Genomic DNA, 18,411 nt, shown 5'->3' on the forward strand with positions numbered 1-18,411 from the left:
ATTTCTCAATCTCTATTTAGAAAACATTTTTCCCCCTATGTCTATATCTTAATCAGAAGTTTCAAAAGATAGTCATTATTCTTAGAAAGCACAATTACATCCACTTACCATCATATTGTCATTCATTAGACATATTTCAGGGTGGGGGTAGATAGCATAGTGGTTATACAAAGAGACTGTCATGCCTGAGGCTCTGAAGTCCCAAGTTTAATTCCCCGCACCACAAGCCAGAGCTGAGTAGTGCTCTGGTGTTTCTCTCTGTATCTCTCTCAAAAACAAATAAAATACTTAAAAAAGAAAAAAAAAAAAGAAGTTAGATACCTCAGAGTATTTACTGGAGTGCAACAAAGGATGCCTTTGGCATTCTTTAATCCACACCCATTATCTAACCACTCTGAGAAGCTCCTGCTTGCACACTGGCAATTGGTATGTCAGTTTCAAGGAACTCCACTCTTTTCATTCTAGCAGATTCCCTGAAGGCCATTATTAGGCAATATTTGATTAATCCAGCTTTATTTATCACAGGTGCTTGCACAGGCGACCCAATTTCAGCTGATTTCCCTAAAGTACTGTGCTCACCCTGCATTAATTGGAATCTTACCTATAATTCAGTTGTGAAGGCTGAACTTTCATGAATCTAAGAAGGGCCCTGTGCCTTCGAGGCTTGGTTGTTTATCCTGTGAAAAAAGTGAGTGAGGCTGGGCTCCAGCTTGGCAAAATGTGCCCCTCGAACCTGTGCCATTCCAGTAAATTGCTTCTGCCTGGTGAGCAGCGTCAGGACTGCAAAGTGATGAAAAAGAAGTAGAGCATGTCCACGCTTGACAACGGCCGGCACCTACTGACCCCTAACAGCTATTGCTGAGTACTAGCCGTTCTCACCGGATTACAGATGGGTGCACGGTTCCAACTGATAGGATAGCTGAAGAGAGATAAGCTTAAAATATATACCTGGCAGCTTCAGAGCCTGTCAGCTCTTAGAGGAGAGGAGTGCCCTTCTGGGCCAGCCCAAGACCACAGCCAGAAGCTGTGGGAGTTCCACACAGTGGGCACAGCCAGGGAGAGGAAGTGAACCCTGTGAGGGAAGAGCTCCCCTCAGTGAGCAGTTCAGTGTTTCTGGTGGATAATCAGGAGAGAGTGACTGCAGAGTGAGAACTCAGACATTATACCCAGGCATGTGACAGTGAGTGGTGGCAGAGAGCTGAGGGGGAAAGTGGCCTGGTAATGTCTCCCCTGCTCTTTCAAGATGGCAAGACTGTGAATACGTGTTCAGCTGAGTTCAAACTCAGGAAGGAAAACTCACAAACGGGGCAGGTTAAGCCAACTTGGGGTTCCCAACAGGTCCTGCCCTGACAGATTGTTTGGGACAAGCCAGCCCTGGGAGAGACCCTGTCTTTTGCAGCCTCACCCAGTTCTGCGAGCCTTCTCTGAGGTTCCTTTCTTTCTCGGAGAAACTTGGGGACGAGTGTGTTGAACCCTCTCTTCATGTACAAGCCAGGAGGGCAGGTATGGGGGAGACAGCCTAGAGAAATGCAGGACAGGCACCAGACCCCAGTTGGTGAAACAGGATCAAGTCTGTTGTCAGAGACCCCAAAGAACTGGATGCCATCTGCAATGTACCCCACTCTGAGCTCCCAGACTCTTGTAGTGGTTTCTGACACTGCTGATTGGTAATCAGTGAGAGAAATTTGTCCCAAAGCTATAGTAATACACAGTTCCTGGTTCATGTCCAGTTAATCCTTTATAATCTCAACTCAACTTCTCTTTCTTATATCTCTCCCCAACTTCTTGTATGGCAATGAGCCTGCAAGTCAAGTCAGCAAGTCTAGAGTCTAGAGTTCCACTGAAAGCAAGGCAAGGACAGAGGAGGGGAAGCTCATACATTCCAGTTCTGTGCCCCTGCCTACTGGGTTTGGAGTAAGCCCTGTTAATTGGGAGAGTGGACTTTTCAGGGTTTTAGATGGAAGGCTTCAGACTGAACCATGTCTGTGAGTTGGAGGGCAGTAGCATTCCCAGCGACCTTTCCTTTGTGGCCGCAGGGGTTTCTGTGGAACGTGCCTGCTCCAGCAGGTGGTACTCCCACTGCTTCTGGACCCCACCCTCTGATCCTTGGAGTTCCTACTCCCAGGGTATATGCGGGGGAATGATGGACACTCCTCCCTCCCATCATCATGACACGCCTCAAGCACCCAGTCTTTATTTTTTTTTAAAAGAAATCCAAAATAAGTTAGCAAAAGAAAATTACAAAACAATGGCACAACCACACTATAATTTGTTAACAAAAGAAATCACCTCAAGATCCCCTGCCACCCTCCCTCCCACCCACCCCCACCTGTCTCTGGCAACTTCAGCACAGGAGACCTTGGTCAGATGGCAGCTTTACAAATGACACACAACACAAAAACAAAACATGAAACTATTGGAAGATTCTCAATATTCACTGCAAAAGCTTGGCCCCCCAGGGACTTGGGAACAGAGGGTTCTTCTGTTCCTCTCCCTGTCTTCTCTCTCGATGTAGGGCAGGCCCAGCCCAGCCACTGGCATCAGGGAGAGGCAAGAACCGGAGGTGGGCACAGCTCATGAGAGCTGGGACACTGTCTGGCCTCTTAGTCCACCTCCTTGGAGGAGGTGGGACTGAAGGCTGCCTTATGATGAAAGGAAGCTCCTGAGTTTGGCCCCTGAGCTGGGGGCATACACAAGGGGGTGCTCTGGTCCCCCATTCATCTCCTTGGAAACAGTAGGTCCCCTGCTCTAAGGAGTCAGATGTGTGAGAGTGTCCATTCCCCCTCTGGGTGGTGGGTTAGCCTTTTATGGAGGAGGAATGGGGGTAGTCTGGCATTTGGCAGCCCCATGTGGGCTCCCTGGCATTGGGGCCACCTGATGTAGGAGGCCCCTGCTGCAGAAGTGCAGGCAGCTGTGGCCAGCTTGGGGGAGCAGGGGAGTTACTCTCGCAGATGTCTGGCCTGGCAGACCAGCTCAGTTGGGCATGGTTTCATCTGGGAAGGCCACGGAAACGTCCTCTACGGTGATGCTGTCCACAATGGAGGTGAGCGAGTGCAGGTTGTGGGCATCAGTGGGGTCCGCTGTGAGCAGATGGTCTGTAAGGAGATGAGAAGGTTGTTACCTGGTAACAGGTAGGATCCTCGGGTGTGGCACATGTTTTCCCAGGTGGATACATAGGTGGACAGAAACTCAGTGTCCTTCTCCCCTGCCCTTCCCTTCCCAATGCGGTGCACATGTGCACACCTGTGCAGGTTTGTGGTGCACAAACATTCATGTCTTCTCTCTGAGCTCTCTGGGGAGGGAGGTCTGGATTTGGAAGCATCTTCTCCAGAGCCAGGCTGCTGTGCACTCAGAGAGGAACTTCCCAGTTTGGCAACACTGACTCAGCAGTTCCCAGGGACTCCTGGGGCAGCAGGGGCACCTTCCTTTCCATGGGCAGTGTCGGCCACCAACCCAGGAGCTACCAGAGGCCTACAGGCATCTGTGATTTGTCACAGGTGACCTCCTAGCCTCTTGCTGGGGACCCTGCGCCCAGCAGGTCCCTGACGAGGCTCAGGGAAGAGGCTGGAGTGGGGAGGAAGGTAAGAGGGGAGAATGGAGTGGAGACACAGACTAAGGGTCCAGCTGGCACTTACCCCCTGGGTTGGGGGCAAACTCCAGTGCGTTGCCCCACTCTGGACTGCAGGAGGCGCTGTGGGAACTGCAGTCACTGGGCACCTGCAAAACACCGCCAAGGCCCAAGGTCAGGGCCCGGCCATCCTCCGCGTTGTCTCTCTGTCCAGTCCCAATGGGCAGAAGCACCTGTGGTGGGCAGGCCGAATACTGTAGCCCCTCCCTGAAGCCATCCCCCACCCCTCGCCCAGGCCCCTGGAATTGCCACAGTCAGCCCCTTACTTGCCTCCTCCCCTTAACCCCCCAGTCCCTCTTTCTGGCCTTTCCAGCCTGGGTGGTGGTCCTGTCCTCACAGGACGCCCGTCTAACGGCACTGGGTTTTCCCAAGCCTGGAGGATGAAGGTGAACAGGCCAGACAGCCCGGCCTGCTGGGTTTCCAGGAGAAAGTGCTGGCTGGGTTTTCTCTCAAGGGTGAGGTGGGAGGGGGAAGGCAAAGCAGTCTTCCCCCTGCCTTCTGGGTCTCCACCCTGGGTGCTGGGACTAAGCCTCACTACTGCTGGGCTGAGTCCGCCTTTGCCCTCTGCCCCTCTTTCTCCTGCTGCTGCCATTAACTCCACTGAAAAGCACACAGGGACACAGGGGACAGCTGGCCAGCCCAGCTCCCACACAGGAGGAGGGCTCTGCAGCCCCCAGACCTAACTGGTACATGTTGCGCCCTGTGCCCCAGCCCCTGCACTCACCCCCGGCTGGGGCCCGCCACCGCCCCGGTAGCGGAGGTCGCGCTCCTCCTGGTTGAGCGAACTGAGCAGGGCCTGCAGGCGCTCGATGTACTGGATGGCGCTGCGCAGGATCTCCACCTTGGGCAGCCGCTGGTTGGGGTTGAGCAGGGTGCTGCGCTTCAGGGCCTCGAAGGCCTCGTTCACCTTCTTGAGGCGGCGCTTCTCCCGCAGCGTGGCCGCGCGCCGCCGGTCCACCGACACAGACTTGCGCTTGCACACCTTGCAGGCCCACGGCAGGCACTGGCCCGGGCAGTGCTCCGGGGTCCCCAGCCCCTTGTCTTCCAGGGGCCCTCGGGCCTCGGGGCTCAGGCTGAGCTCAGGCCGCTCGTATCCTGGGGTCTCGAAGCCCTGGAGGTGGACGGGCAGGTAGTTCTCCCCGTCATAGAAGTGGGGCTCCTGGTAGAAGTAGGGCGACGTCTCGTATAACTCCATGGGGTCGGGAAAGTCTTGCTCCTGCCACCAGCCCCCAAACTCCTGCAGCCCCTCACGCCAACTGCTGGGTGCCATTTAAACCCTCCCCGCTGGCATGGAACCAGAGATAAATATAGCCAACGCCACCGAAACCTGAGCCCCCTCTAAGCTGTTGCTGCACATCAAGACGTTTCCAGTGGATTAGACGTGATTCCCCTGCCCTCTCCCCCGCCCGCCCCCGCCCCACCCAGCCCGCCTGCCCCCGGCAAGGCAGACTCCTGTCCACGGGCAGGGAGGCCGCTGGGTGTAATTTGATTAGTTTTCATTTCTCAACAGCCCCGGTGGGGCAGGGGAGGTGGGGGAGGACACACATTCTCTTCTCATCTGCTCCTTTCAATTACTCCTCCCTGGGCAGGCAGCCGGCTCTACCCTCGCTTGGCCCAAAGCAGCAGGGTGGCCGTGGCTAGGGGCTGGGGGGCTGGAGGGTGGTGGGGACATGAAAAGGGTGGGTATAGGCTAAAAGGGGCCTGGAGAAGCCAATTTATCCATCCTCTGCTTCCTAACAGTCAGATGAGACTTAAAAAAAACACCTCTCCCAAGAGTGAGGTTGTTTCCAATATGGTGGGAGGGATGGGGTGGGGTTATCCATTGTCCAGGGGTAAGATTGGAGCTAATTTCTGAGTTTGCAAAGCAACTTTTAGAAACGACATTTATATAATATAGAGAATGATAGAGGAGAGAGAGAAAGAGAAAGAGAGAGAGAGAGAGAGAAGATGGAGAGGGAGAGGGAGAGGGAGAGGGAGAGGGAGAGGGAGAGAGAGAGAGAGAGAGAAAGAAACTGACTATTCAGTTCTGGCATATACTGGTGTGGGGATTGAACTTGGGACCTTTGGTGCCTCCTGTGTCCAAGCTGGAGCTCTGATATGGCTGAGCTGTCTCTCTGGCCCTGCAAAGTGACTTTAACATATATTCTTCTAGATCTTATGTGGTCAGGGGTAAATGGAGGCAAGAGGAGCAGGAGTTTTTGGTTCTAGTTTTTTTTTTTTTTTTTGGGGGGGGGCTGCACAGGCATGAGTGGAAGTTTTCTCTTCTATTCAGCCGCCCATGATCAGAGCAGGGATTAGAATCTGTAGTCCACACATTGCCACCTTCCTTACATTGGCAAGGTCAAGATCTCTTAAGTTTCTCCCTCCTCTACCCTGTCATTTAGCCTTTCTCCTGTGTCACCTCCTTGCCAAGGACACCAGTCTGTCCTGGTTCCTCACTGGGTGGGTGGGGATGATGGAGGCAGAGACCTTCAGCCATAGCTGAAACTCCTTCCTTATCACCTGGTGTGGCTGTCCTGACTGAGCTTTCAGGGTTACACTCTAGCTGGCAGGTCTCAAGTGGCAGGTAGCAGGTGTGGGGGTGTGTGGGACTCTCCAGCCTTCTCAGCCACAGCCACCCCTCAGCAGAGGCTGAGGGGGCTGCCAGGGACCAATCTCCACAGTGGCATGGGCAGGCTTTCAGGTCCACTGTGGGCAAGGCTTGGGGACTACAGGGGACCTTTGAGGGTTACCAGCCTCCAATGCCCAAGTCCCCTTCTCTGGTGGCTTCAGTCCCCCTTCCACAGACCCCTCAGTCCCACTGCTGCTGTGGCCACAGAGGGTCCTGGCTTTGATCTGCCACCTGCCACCATTATCTCTTATCCTTTCATACCAGTTTTTCTCCTCCAGCCCCACTGTACAAAACCTCATCCCTCTTTCTCTGACAGCAGAAGGTGCTGTTGTAAGTGCCAACTGGGGGCAACAGGAGTGGGCCCGGGGCTCAGGGAAGACTTTACAGGAAGTGATATCTGAGTGGGGTCTGAAGGACCTGCCTTTCCCCTCCTCATTACCTCTGGTGAGCAGCCTGAAAAGTGCTGGTGCCCTTTCAGTGTAGCAAACAGAGATGACAGGGTCAGAGAAAGGACTCATTGAGTGGGGCTCAGGTTCCACCCAGCACCACACAGGAGGTTCTATGGCATCAGAGAAAGCTCCTGTGTTGTGGTCTCTGTATCTGAATGAAAAAGTAGCCGGAAGCAGTGAAATTATGCTCCACGGACAGAAAACAAAGATGAGGAGGGGTTATATTGCACAGCAGAAGAACCCAGCGTGTGTGTGTGTGTGTGTGTGTGTGTGTGTGTGTGTGTGTGTGTGTGTGTGTGGTGGGGGTGGGGTAGGGAAGGGAGGTAGTGCAGTGAGGTCTTGATCTGATTCTCAGCCTTGGCCATGTGATAGAATATGGCAGTTCTGGGGGGTGGGGTGGGGAGGCTATGGGTTCTAGGCTTTGCTTTGATCCCATCCAGCTGGGCTGAAGAGGAATCTCCTTTTCTAACACACACCCCACCAAAAAAAGAAATAGTGAGAAAAAAAATCCCTCTCTTTTAAAAAATCTTTATTTATTTATTGGATAGACACAGCCAGAAATTGAGAGGGAAGGGGGCCATAGAGAGGGAGAGAGACAGAGAGGCACCTGCAGCCCTGCTTCACTACTCGTGATGCTTTACCCCTGCAGGTGGGGACCAGGGACTCGAACTTGGGTCCTTGCTCACCGTAACATGTGCGCTCAACCAGGTGCACCACCACCTGCCCCTCGATAAAAAAAACCTCTTTACCCAGAGTTGGGGGGGGTAGCACAGTGGGTTAAGCACAGGTGGCAAGAAGCGCAAGGATTGGCGTAAGCACCCCAGTTCGAGCCCCCTGTTCCCCACCTGCAGGGGGTTGCTTCACAGGCAGTGAAGCAGGTCTGCAGGTGTCTATCTTTCTCTCCCCCTCTCTGTCTTCCTGTCCTCTCTCCATTTCTCTCTGTCCTGTCCAACAACAATGACATCAAGAACAACAACAATAAAAAAACAACAAGGCAACAAAAGGGAATAAGTAAATAAATATTTTTTAAAAACCCTCTTTACCTCAGTTTATACTTTAACCGAAAGAGTCCAGAGAGAAGGAGGAGGGCTGAATTTACTATGGAAACCCAGAAATTGCATCTTTTTGTCCTTTGGAGACCCTCCCTCCACCTCACCCCTAGGCGATACCTCTATTTCCCTTAAATGTGGAAGCAGGTAAAGTGGCTGTTCTGTATGACTCCTTGGAGCTCACTCTGGGGTTTTGGCAAGTGTAGGCCCTGACGGGTGGGTAGGGCTTCTCATTGGAGGGATTTAGGAGTTTGGAGAAAATCAAAACCATGGCATATGGGGGCCTCAGGGAACCTGGAGGATAGGAATTGTCTGGGCTGGGGGGTTAGAGTCAGGGGCACTTGGACAGAGGAGGAGAGAAGGGTGGGGTGCTGGGTATAGCCATCTCATGGAACCTGCTTGGATAGGTGAGTGATGGACAGCTGGGCAGGGAGGTACCTGAGTGCCAAGGCAAGAGACCAGAAGGCAGCCGGGACAAGATTCCCTGAGGTGCTGAAGGGCCACAGCACCTTGGAGGCTTGGGGGGGGGGTTAGACCCTACTGGAGAGGGGGGCTGCACAACTGGCAGAGGGCTAGTGTACATGCATGTGAGTGTGTGTGTGTAAGTTTGTGTATAAGACTGTGTGTGTCTTTGTGTGTGTGAGTTTGAATGTATGAGTGTGTAGGGTTTGTACGTATGTGTGAGAGTGCGTGTGAACTTGTATGTGTGAGGTGGGAGTATGTATTTGCGTGTGCAGAAGCTAGCTTTTGTGAGTCTGTGTGTGTGTGAGTGTGTGATGACTGTGTGAGTGGGTGGGTTTGTGAGTGTGTGTATGTGTTTGTGGGTACAAGTGTGTATGTGTGAGGGTACGAGTGTGAGTGTGAGCGGGAATGAGTGTGTGTGGTGGGGGAGACTGGTTGTTTGGGTGGAAGGGTACAGAGACTCCAGTATCAAGCCCTTCCTCTCCTCCATGGCGCCCCCTCGCTGGCTGGTTCCCTGCTTTCCTCTTTGCCCTCAGGAAGCCAGAGTGGCAGGAATGGGTTGAGAGACCCAGCCTCACCCAGCATGGATGTGGACATGTTTACCCTGCTACTTTTCCAGTCAGGAGACACAAGGGCCCATCTCGTGCTGGATGTTGGTCACTGACGTGCACAAGACAGAGACTGAGAACTCTGTGACCTCCAGCCCAGGCAGGAAGGCTAGGTGATGAAGAGGGGGCTTGAGGGCAGGGGAGACAGCATAATGGTTCTGCAAAAGACTTTCATGCCTGAGGTTCCAAGGCCCCAGGTTCAACCCCCTCCTCTCCCACCATCACAAACCAGAGCTAAGTAGAGCTCTGATAAAACACAAACAAACAAACACCAAAAAAACACAAAAGGGGGGAGGGATTGCTAGGGGCCTGGTAAGCTTGAGGGGGCTACTCCCTCACATTTTCCCCTGCCTGTCCTGTCCTCCTCATGACTCTGCTCTCAGGCTGGGGTGCATTTGGCTTCAAGTGTGTCAGGGCTGGAAGACAAGGGTAACCTTATGTGTCTATGTTTCCATCTGTAGGTGTGTGTGTGTGTGTGTGTGTGTGTGTACAGGTGACCTGGGGACTGTGTCTGACCCAGCTGTGGGCATGGCCTCTCTGGGACAGGTCTGGGTCCAGGGGTCTCACCTTTCATGTTCGCCCACCTTGCTCCTCTGTGGGAGCTCTGCCCCTCCACCCCCATCTCCTGCCCCTCCACCCCCGCTGGCTGCCCTCTGATGGACAGGAACACATTGGTGCCAGGCACAGAGCAGCCTTTGTGCTGCACACCAGTGGCCATCCATCAGCTCTAACCTGACAGCGGGGCGGCCGGCCCTAATCCTTACCCTGCTGGTGTGGGCACACTGGGCCCCTGCCCTGATGCTGGTGGCCTCCTCCCCCCGCAGCTTTGCTCCCTCCAGGGGAAGCTCTTACCTCCCCACCCCACCCCAACCCAACCCCACTCCCTGAGAGGGGGCTCCAAGCCCAGTTTGTTCCTCTGCTCTGATCACTCTGACCGGCTGTGTTAGACTCTGCCATTTGCATGCTGGGCTGACCTTATTTGCATGGCCCTGGTTGGGTTTCAGATGCTCAGAAAACCCCTTCACCTGTGCTGCACACCTGCCCCAGCACTCTGTCTTCCAGAATCTTCCAGTCCCTTCTGGCCTTGAAGGCATGGCAATGAAACTCGAATCAGCCCTGAGTGTGTGTGGGCCAGTGGCTTTGCAGCAGGGAGAGGAAAGCTTACAGAATCATAGGATGTCAGCTGGGGGATAGCTCAGTGGATAGAGTGCATGTCTTACCATGTGCAAGACCCAGGTTCCAGACTCCGCACCACATGGGAGGTGCTATGGCACCAGAGGAAGCTTTGGCACTGTGGTGTCTCTCCCTCTTTGCTTCTTGCTCTACCTGAGCTGACAGATACAGAGGATACTACCAGTGAACCCAGCTTTTCTAGGTGGGCCTGGGGCCACAAGAAGGAGCCTGTGAAGGACTGGGGGGTGCTCTAGGCTTTGGATGGGAGGGTAGTTCAGGGAGACTTGGGGAGAAGCAGTGCCAGAGAGATGAAAAGAAGGTGCAGGAGAGAGGTGAGAGGCAACAGGCTAGAGAGTCTATGGCAGGTGAGTACTAGGGCTGAGGGTGGGAGGAGGGCAGAGCCCCAGGCCTCCGCAGGCTACATGTTGCTTCCACTGAAGACTGAGCATCAGATGACCACTGGGAAATTCGTCCCTGCCAAGAATCTGGAGCCCAGAATCCAAGCTCATTCATCAAGAATCTCTGACCTTGGGGTGGGGGAAGGTATGGGCCTGGAGGTGGAAGGGAGTGGGGTCATTGTGTCACACAGGGTGGTGTTTGTTGGACACAGAAAATAAACCAGAACTAGTTTTTAAAAATAACCAGGCCAGGGCTTGGCAGAGAATGTGTCTGTGTGAACCTGGGGCCTTGGAAATATGGGAGAGGCTTCCTGAGGAATATTCTGCGTTCCTGGGTGAGCTGGGCCTTCACTTCCAGGTTAAGACACATGCTTCCCGGAAGTTAAGGTCAGGTGGGAGCGAGGAACCTGGATAAACAGGGTACTGTGCTTTGGCTTCTCTGCTCTGGTCCTCAGTTTCCCTGCTTGCAAATCAAGATGCAAGATGGAATGATGGGACCCTTTGAGGGCTGGCCTTGTCTTTTTGGGGTGGGCTTGTGGATCTGGAGGAAGTGCTCATGTGGCAGGTGGAGGAGGGCTGCTTGAACTTGGCCTAGCCCAACTTCGGCCTGTGTAGCCAGCTGGCCCTTTGCACCCATTCACCCTGCCCAGAGCAGGCTGGCAGAGACCTGTTGTACTCACCCCTGCTCTGATCCCCTTGCCCACCCCCCTTCTCTTCCAGCCTCCCATTTTGCCCTCCCAGTGGGTTCAGAAGCCCTCGCATGCCACCCCACCCCCTTTCACTCCCTGGACAGCTTCTATTTCTGCCTCTTTGACAAGTTGTGACATATTTGGGAACAGCTGCTGCCTGGGTGGAGATGCTTTTGCTTTTCTCCTGGTTCTGTCTTCTCCTTCCTGGTCCCTCGCCCATCAGCCACCCTTTCCCAGACCCTCCTTGCATTCTCAGACCCTCCCTGCATTCCCCTCTTGCAACTCAGACACCCATCTTGCCTGGGATCCTGCAGTGAAGCCACAACTGTAGACACAGGACTTCTGTCCCAGAAAGTCAGGTGGCCAGTCATGGGGATGGGACCTCTTCTGCTAAGTCCAGGGCTGTGTGTTTTGAGACTGCCTCTTACCCTTTGGACTTTATTCTCCTGTCTTTAAAATGCAAGTGAGGGGCTAGGGAGATAACATAGTGATTTATGCAAATTACTTTCATGCTTGAGGCTCTGAGGTCTCAGCTTTAATCCCCACTACCATCATAAATCAGAGCTGAGTAGTGCTCTGGTCAATGTCTGTATCTTTATCCTGAAAATGAATAATAAAATCTATTAAAATGGAAATGAGGACTCATGTCTTCTTTCTGCCAGTTGTAAGTAGTTGTGCTACTTGTTCACTGTAGGGAGTTGGAACTTCTCCCTGTGTTATTAATCCTGATAGCCTTTTCTCTGAGGACTTTATTTCTGTTTCCCTCAAGCGTCTTTAACTTTTCTCTCTTGACTGGTCTTTCCTCTGAACCCATAAGCCTATCAAACTCTCCTATCAACAAATCCCTCTCTTTCCCTTGTGACACCCCCCTTCACCAGCTATGTTTTTGGCACTTCCTTTCTCACCAAATTTCTAGAAAGAGGCATTTACACTAACTCATTCTACTTTCCATTCACTTAGCTTTCTCTCATTGGCTCCCACCTTCCCTGGAACCCTGATAGTACACTTCCCACATACTTCTATTGGGTGCCAACCACCAACCCCAGGGAATAGTTCTCCAGACTTTTAAACAAAATTTACTTTATTTATTACAAGTGAGAGAGAGAGATTCACTTGAGGCAAAGAGTGAGAGAAAGGAAGAGAGAGAACTAGAGCACCACTCAGGCACATGCAATGACTGGGACCAAACTTGGGCCTTCATGCTTTTAGGTGCAAAGTTCTAATCATTGTGTCACCTCTTGAGCCACTCCAAGTTGTTTATTTATTTATTTTTAGGTAGAGACAGGCCCAGAAAGAACATGAAGAGGACTACAGCACTGAAACTTCCTTTAATGTAGCTGGAACCTGGGCTGCTCACATGGCAAAGCAGGACACCACCCAAGTGATCTGTTTTGCTGGCCCCATCTCCCTTCATTGGTTGGTGTCATTTGACAGTGTTGGCTACCCCCCACCCCTTGAAACCACTCTTAAGCTTCCATGGCTCCTCCATCTCTTGGTTATTCTTCTTATTCCTCCTTCGCTCCTCTTTTTTCTTCTCTCCCCATCTCCTCTTCCATTTCCTCTTTACAGGCTTCACCCCTGCTTGCCCTTTAAAGGGGGGGGTCTCCTATTTTTGGTCTTCTTTTCTGTACCTCACTTGGTAATCTTGTCCTCCCAACTCAGTCTCAACCACCATGTGTCTAAGTGCCTGGAAATTTTTAGCTGTTCTCAGTTGTGATGTACTGATAACTCCCAAGTCTATACTCTGGCCGCCATCTGTCCTCCTTCAGTAGCAGATCACATCACTAAGGGTAAGGGTAGCCACCTCTACCTCTGTGCCTTGAAGGTTCTTAAATATGTCTGATGTGGAATTCATTGATCCTCCCACCCATTCCACTATTCCCGTGATTCATGAGTGGTGCCACCACCCACACAGTAATTACTTACTTTCATCCTTCCACATCTAGTCATCTAGAAAGTCCCACAGTCTAGCTCCCCTCTCCAGCTCAGTAATCCGCAACTCATACAGGACAGGGGTTACCTGAGTCTCCACTAGACAAAGCAAGAGCCCTCACTGAAGGCAGGGGGCCTTTAACAGAGATCATGGAAGAGGCACCTCTTTATACTCAAATAAAGTAAATACAACTCTAGATCTAGTTTTTAACAAATGTAGAATCAAGCTTCAAAAGGATCAAAGAAATTTAGCTGCCTGCTTGGACAAAGTCTTACATGAATCTGATAAGATCTAGCACTTGATTATAAAAAAATTTCAGTGCCAGGTGTCTAATAATGAAACTAATAAACAGATATAACTCAGTACTGGGGGAAACTGATACTTTGATCTCTCTCCTTTCTCTTTCTATGTGAATGAAAAATCTGACTTTGGAGAGGTGCAAGGCCCAGCTTGGCTAAAAGTTAAATAATAATAATAAAAAATTGACCCAGAAGGGCAGGGGAGACGGTATAACATTTATGCAAAAGATTTTTATGCCTGAGGCTCTGAGGTCACAGATTCAGTCCCAACACCACCATAAGGCAAAGCATCACAAATGCTCTGGCCTGTCTCTGAATCTCTCTCTCAACATAAAATAAATAAAAACTGATGCCAAAATGATAGAGATGATAGAATTATCAGACCCAGTCATTAAAAAACCTACTATATTCAGTGTGCTTAAGGACTGGAAGAAAAACATGGTTGTAATAGAGAAATGGAAGAGACAAAAAGGAATTAAGGTGTCACTGGATAGGGCTGTGTATTTGCCGCCATACAAAACAACACAGGTGGACGATTCAATCAGCAGAAATGTATTTTCTCACAGTTCTGAAGATGCGAAGTCCACAATCAGGATGTCAGCACAGGTGGTTGGATTCTGAAGTGGATTTTCTTCCTGGCTTGCATGTGGCTACCTTTCTGGGGTGTGTGTGTGTGTGTGTGTGTGTGTGTGTGTGTGTGTGTGTGTGTGTGTGTGTGTGTGTTTGTGAGCTATGGCTTCTGGTGGTTTCGGGGGTATTGAACCTGGGCCTTTGGAGCCTCAGGCATGAGAGTCTCTTTGTATAACTATTATGCTATCTTCCCCATCTGGTGTGTGCTTACATGGTCTATTATTAGTGCGTAGGCTATGGTTGGTAAGGGGGAGAGAAAGTTCAAGATTTCTAGGGTTTCATTTTTGAATGGCGCTAATCCTGTGAGACCAGGTCCTCAAATGTATGGCCTAATAACGTCCCCAAAAATTCATCTCCAAGCACCATCACACTGGTGAGTAGTGCTGAACGTATCATTTTGTGTGTGTGTGTGAGGGGGGTGGGGTGGTGGACACAAATACTCAGTCCATAAGAGCTTGATGGAAGATTAGACATTGCATGAAAGAGTTCCATGAATTTCAATATAAGGCAATTGAAATTATCTAAAGAAAAACACAGAATATTATATATTTTTAATAAATGAGCCTCAGTTACTGGGGAGATGGCTTAGCAGTAAATCATCCAACTCACGCACCTACAGCTTCAGGTTCGCTCTCTAGCACAGCAAGGGAGCAGCAAGGGGACCTCTGTGGGTGTGGTAGTAGTGCTTTGCTCCCTCTTACTACCTCTCTGTCTCTTTCACTCTTTCATGCTAAGGGAAAATGGAAAAAGTTGTTAACACTCAGATGTGGGTTTGATTTCTGGAACTGCATGAAGAGAAATCAGTGTTGGAACTGGCAAAATAGCTGGAAAGTGTGCCAAATATGCCACACACACACAACTCAGGCTTGAGCCCAGTCTCTACTGCTTCAGTGCTGTGGTGTCTTTCTCACACCCCTCTGTCTCTGTCTATTTCTCTATCTGAAGATGTCAGACCAGAGCTGTGAATCCCTAGCAATGAGAGAGAGAGAGAGAGAGAGAGAGAGAGAGAGATCAAGCTGAAAGACATATATTTGATTGGACTCCCACAAAGCAGCAGAAAAATATGAGAAGAAATTATGGCTGCAAATCTTTGAAAAACAAAACGAAACAAACAAACAAAAGGGACAAGGCAGTGGTGCACCTGGTTAAGCACACACACTACGGTGTGCAAGGACCCAGGTTTAAGCCCCTGGTCCCCACCTGCAGGGGGAAAGCTTCATGAGTGGTGAGGCAGGGCTGCAGGTGTCTCTCTCCCTTTCTGTCTCCCCTTCATCTCTCAATTTCTCTCTGTCTCTATCTAATAATAAATAAATAAATTTTTAAAAAGAAACTCACAGATTGAAGTCATTTACTAAAATTTATCCAGGGTGTAGACAGAAAGAAAAACACACTATAGCACATATATAATTGTGTTTCTGAAAACCATTGACAGCATTTCAGAACTAGCTGGGGCAAAGAGTCATTTTCAATATGGAGAACCTAAGAGAGGAATAATCACTGGTTTATCCTCAGATACTAGAAATGTAAGAACACAGCAGACATTCACCTCCTCCTCCTCCTTCCTTTCCTTCTTTTTTGTCACCTTTGGGGCTTTATTGCTCCAGGCTGACTTTTCAGCAGATGGAAAGATTGAGACAGAGAAAGAGAGAGGGAAAGAAACCATATAGCACTAAAGTCTCCTTCAGTGCAGTGGGGGCTGGTTTTGAATGTGGGTCCTGCACATGTCGAAGCAGCACCCTATCCAAGTGAGATATTTGTTAGCCCTAGTTTATCTTTTTCAAATCTTTGAGATGAAGACAAACCCACAAACCAAAAGTCCATACCTAGAAAAGGTATCCTTCAAGAAAGAAGAAGAAGCAGGGACTTTTCCAGACAAGAATAAGTAGACAGAATTTATTACTGAGAGATCCCGTATCTCCAAACTCAGTGGCCAGTCACCTAACTCAAGTTGGGCGTGCTAAGATCGACCCAGTCTGGAAAAGAGAAATTTCCCATGAATGGTCATCCCACTTCCGGTTATCTTGTCCATCTCCAAAAATCTCTCCCTTTACACTGTTTGAACTGGAAGACGCTTTGAAGAGGGTTAAACCGGGAACAGCTGCTGGCTATGATAACATCACCCCAGAACTCATTCTTAACCTGGGTCCCGCGGCAAAGAAGTGGCTCGCTTCATTCCTGTCCCACATCTTGGAATCTGAGTCTATGCCCAAAGTTTGGCATCGTGCGAAGATAATAGCGGTTTTGAAACCAAAGAAAGACCCAACACTGGCCGCCAGCTATAGACCAATTTCTCTCCTCTCCGTGTGTTACAAACTCCTTGAGAGGTTGCTTCTGTCACGTATTTCTCATCTTACAGAGAAATTCCTATCACCCGCTCAGGCTGGTTTCCGCCCAGGAAGATCTACCTGTGAACAAGCCCTGGCCCTCTCAACTTACATTGAAAATGGATTCCAGAAGAATTTAAAGACGGGTGCTGTCTTTGTTGATCTCACAGCAGCCTATGACACGGTCTGGCACCGTGGTCTCCTAGTCAAGATCTCAAGATGCCTGCCTCCATGGGTGGCCAACACTATATCGTTTCTTCTCCAAAACAGAAGATTCCGGGTTCATCTGGGTGACAAGTCTAGCAGATGGAGACTTGTCTCAAGTGGCCTCCCCCAGGGCTCTGTTCTGGCTCCTACGCTATTTAATATTTACATCAATGACCTCCCAGAAACTTCTTCAAGGAAGTTCATCTATGCCGATGACATCTGCTGTGCAACTCAGGCATCCAAGTTCGACATCCTCGAGGAAACACTCACGAAAGACATGTCTCTGATATCTGATTACTGTAAAAAATGGCGACTAATCCCTAGCACTGCAAAAACGGTATCATCTGTTTTCCATCTACACCATGCTTCGGCCTCGCGTGAGATTAATGTGCAGCTTGACGATACGAGAATCCGGCATGAAGCCCAGCCAGTCTATCTTGGCGTTACTCTCGATCACACTCTGTCATTTCACAAACATCTCATAAAAACTGCAGCAAAGGTGGGCGCGAGGAATAACATCATTGCAAGACTGGCCAGCTCCTCATGGGGCTTGAGCGCTTCCACACTTCGATCATCATCTCTGGCATTATGCTATTCCACTGCAGAATACTGTGCCCCAGTATGGTTCCGTAGCCCCCATGTCCACTTGGTCGATTCCAAATTATATTCCTCCATGAGGATAATTTCTGGAACCATCCGTTCCACCCCGGTTCCATGGCTGCCAGTTCTTAGCAACATCACCCCACCAGATATTCGTCGGGATGTGGCATCATCTAAGTTCATTTCCCACGTCTATGCTCGACCGGACCTGCCAATATACGCGGATATCTTCGCCCACCCTGTCCAACGCTTGACGTCTCGTCACCCAATCTGGTCCCCTACGCCTACACTGAACTTCTCTGTTCCAGTCTCTTGGAAACAGAGCTGGCAGTCAGCTGAGGTAAAGAACAAACACCTCATCACAGACCCCTGCAAGCGTCAACCCGGCTTTGACCTAGCAAGTTATGATTGGGCCCTCCTCAATCGCTATCGAACAGGCCATGGCCGGTGCGCCGCTATGTTCCATCGCTGGGGAGCCAGAGATGACCCGAACTGCCCCTGCAGCTACAGACAGACTATGACCCACATAGTCAACGACTGCCACCTCTCCAGATTCAAAGGAGGTCTCGAAACTTTACATCAGGCTCAACCTGATGCTGTTGACTGGCTACGGAAGAAGGGCAAACGCTAGAAGAAGAAGAACTGATAGATAATCACTATATAAATGTTAAAGGAAGTTCCTTGGCAAGAAGGTAAATTGTATGAGTGAAAACGTTGATTTCATAAAGAAATCTAGAGTGGCAGAAGTGGTAAGCATGTGTATAAATATAAAAAGGCTTTCCTCTTTCATTTAAAATTTCCCTTAAAAGAATGTTCTCTATTCAGAGAAAATATAAAAAACATTGTACTTTAGTGCTTAGAATATAAAGATAAAATGTGTGACAGCAGTAGCAGAGAGGTCATGAGGTAGAAGACAGACATATGCTGCTGTGTGGGTCTTAGACTATTAGGGAAGTGGTATAATATTATTTGAAGGAGAAATTAAAAACTTATACTATTTACACTAGACAATTTCAATTAGGTAAAGCACAAGTCAGTTCTGGAAGTACATTAGACTAGTCAATCTAGAAGACAAGAAAGGAGGCAAAAAGGAATAAAGAACAGATGGGGAAATGAAAAACAACTAGCAAGATGATACATTGACACCCTACCACCTCTATGACTGCATTAAATAGAAAGAGACTGGGATAAAAAAAATGCACCCCCAAACAGTCTATATAAAATACTAACTTGAACACAAAGGCACAGCTTGATGGAAAAATATATGCTATGAGAACATTAATCAGATCCAGAATGATCATGTTAGAAAAAAATGTATTTCAGAACAGGATGTATTACTAAGGATATAGAG

At 49.9% G+C, this 18,411-nt stretch overlaps 1 protein-coding gene across 2 annotated transcripts; it reads right to left on the reverse strand.

The window, feature by feature from the left end:
- Positions 1-2,515: 2,515 nt before the first annotated feature.
- Positions 2,516-4,896, reverse strand: MYOG (myogenin). Of its 2 annotated transcripts, none has more exons than XM_007522111.2 (3): positions 4,353-4,896; positions 3,636-3,717; positions 2,516-3,095 (listed from the first exon to the last, which is right to left on the reverse strand). In XM_007522111.2, exons 1-3 carry the CDS (start codon positions 4,821-4,823, stop codon positions 2,974-2,976), a joined length of 675 nt encoding a protein of 224 aa, XP_007522173.1. In that variant the 5' UTR covers positions 4,824-4,896; the 3' UTR covers positions 2,516-2,973. The 2 variants fall into 2 exon arrangements, with proteins under 2 accessions (XP_007522173.1, XP_060034602.1); XM_060178619.1 differs by having other exon boundaries at positions 3,636-3,801.
- Between the last annotated feature and the right edge of the window lie 13,515 nt (positions 4,897-18,411).

This window comes from Erinaceus europaeus, chromosome 19 (genome assembly GCF_950295315.1).
Source record: "Erinaceus europaeus chromosome 19, mEriEur2.1, whole genome shotgun sequence".
Lineage (NCBI taxonomy): Eukaryota > Metazoa > Chordata > Mammalia > Eulipotyphla > Erinaceidae > Erinaceus > Erinaceus europaeus.

Coding starts and splice junctions, on each gene's coding strand:
- MYOG (XM_060178619.1), bottom strand. CDS start 4,823: ATGGAGTTATACGAGACGTCGCCCTACTTCTACCAGGAGCCCCACTTC. Junction 3,802..4,352: donor GTGGCGGGCCCCAGCCGGGG/GTGAGTGCAGGG, acceptor TGCCCACCACAG/GTGCTTCTGCCCATTGGGAC. Junction 3,096..3,635: donor GTTTGCCCCCAACCCAGGGG/GTAAGTGCCAGC, acceptor ATCTCCTTACAG/ACCATCTGCTCACAGCGGAC.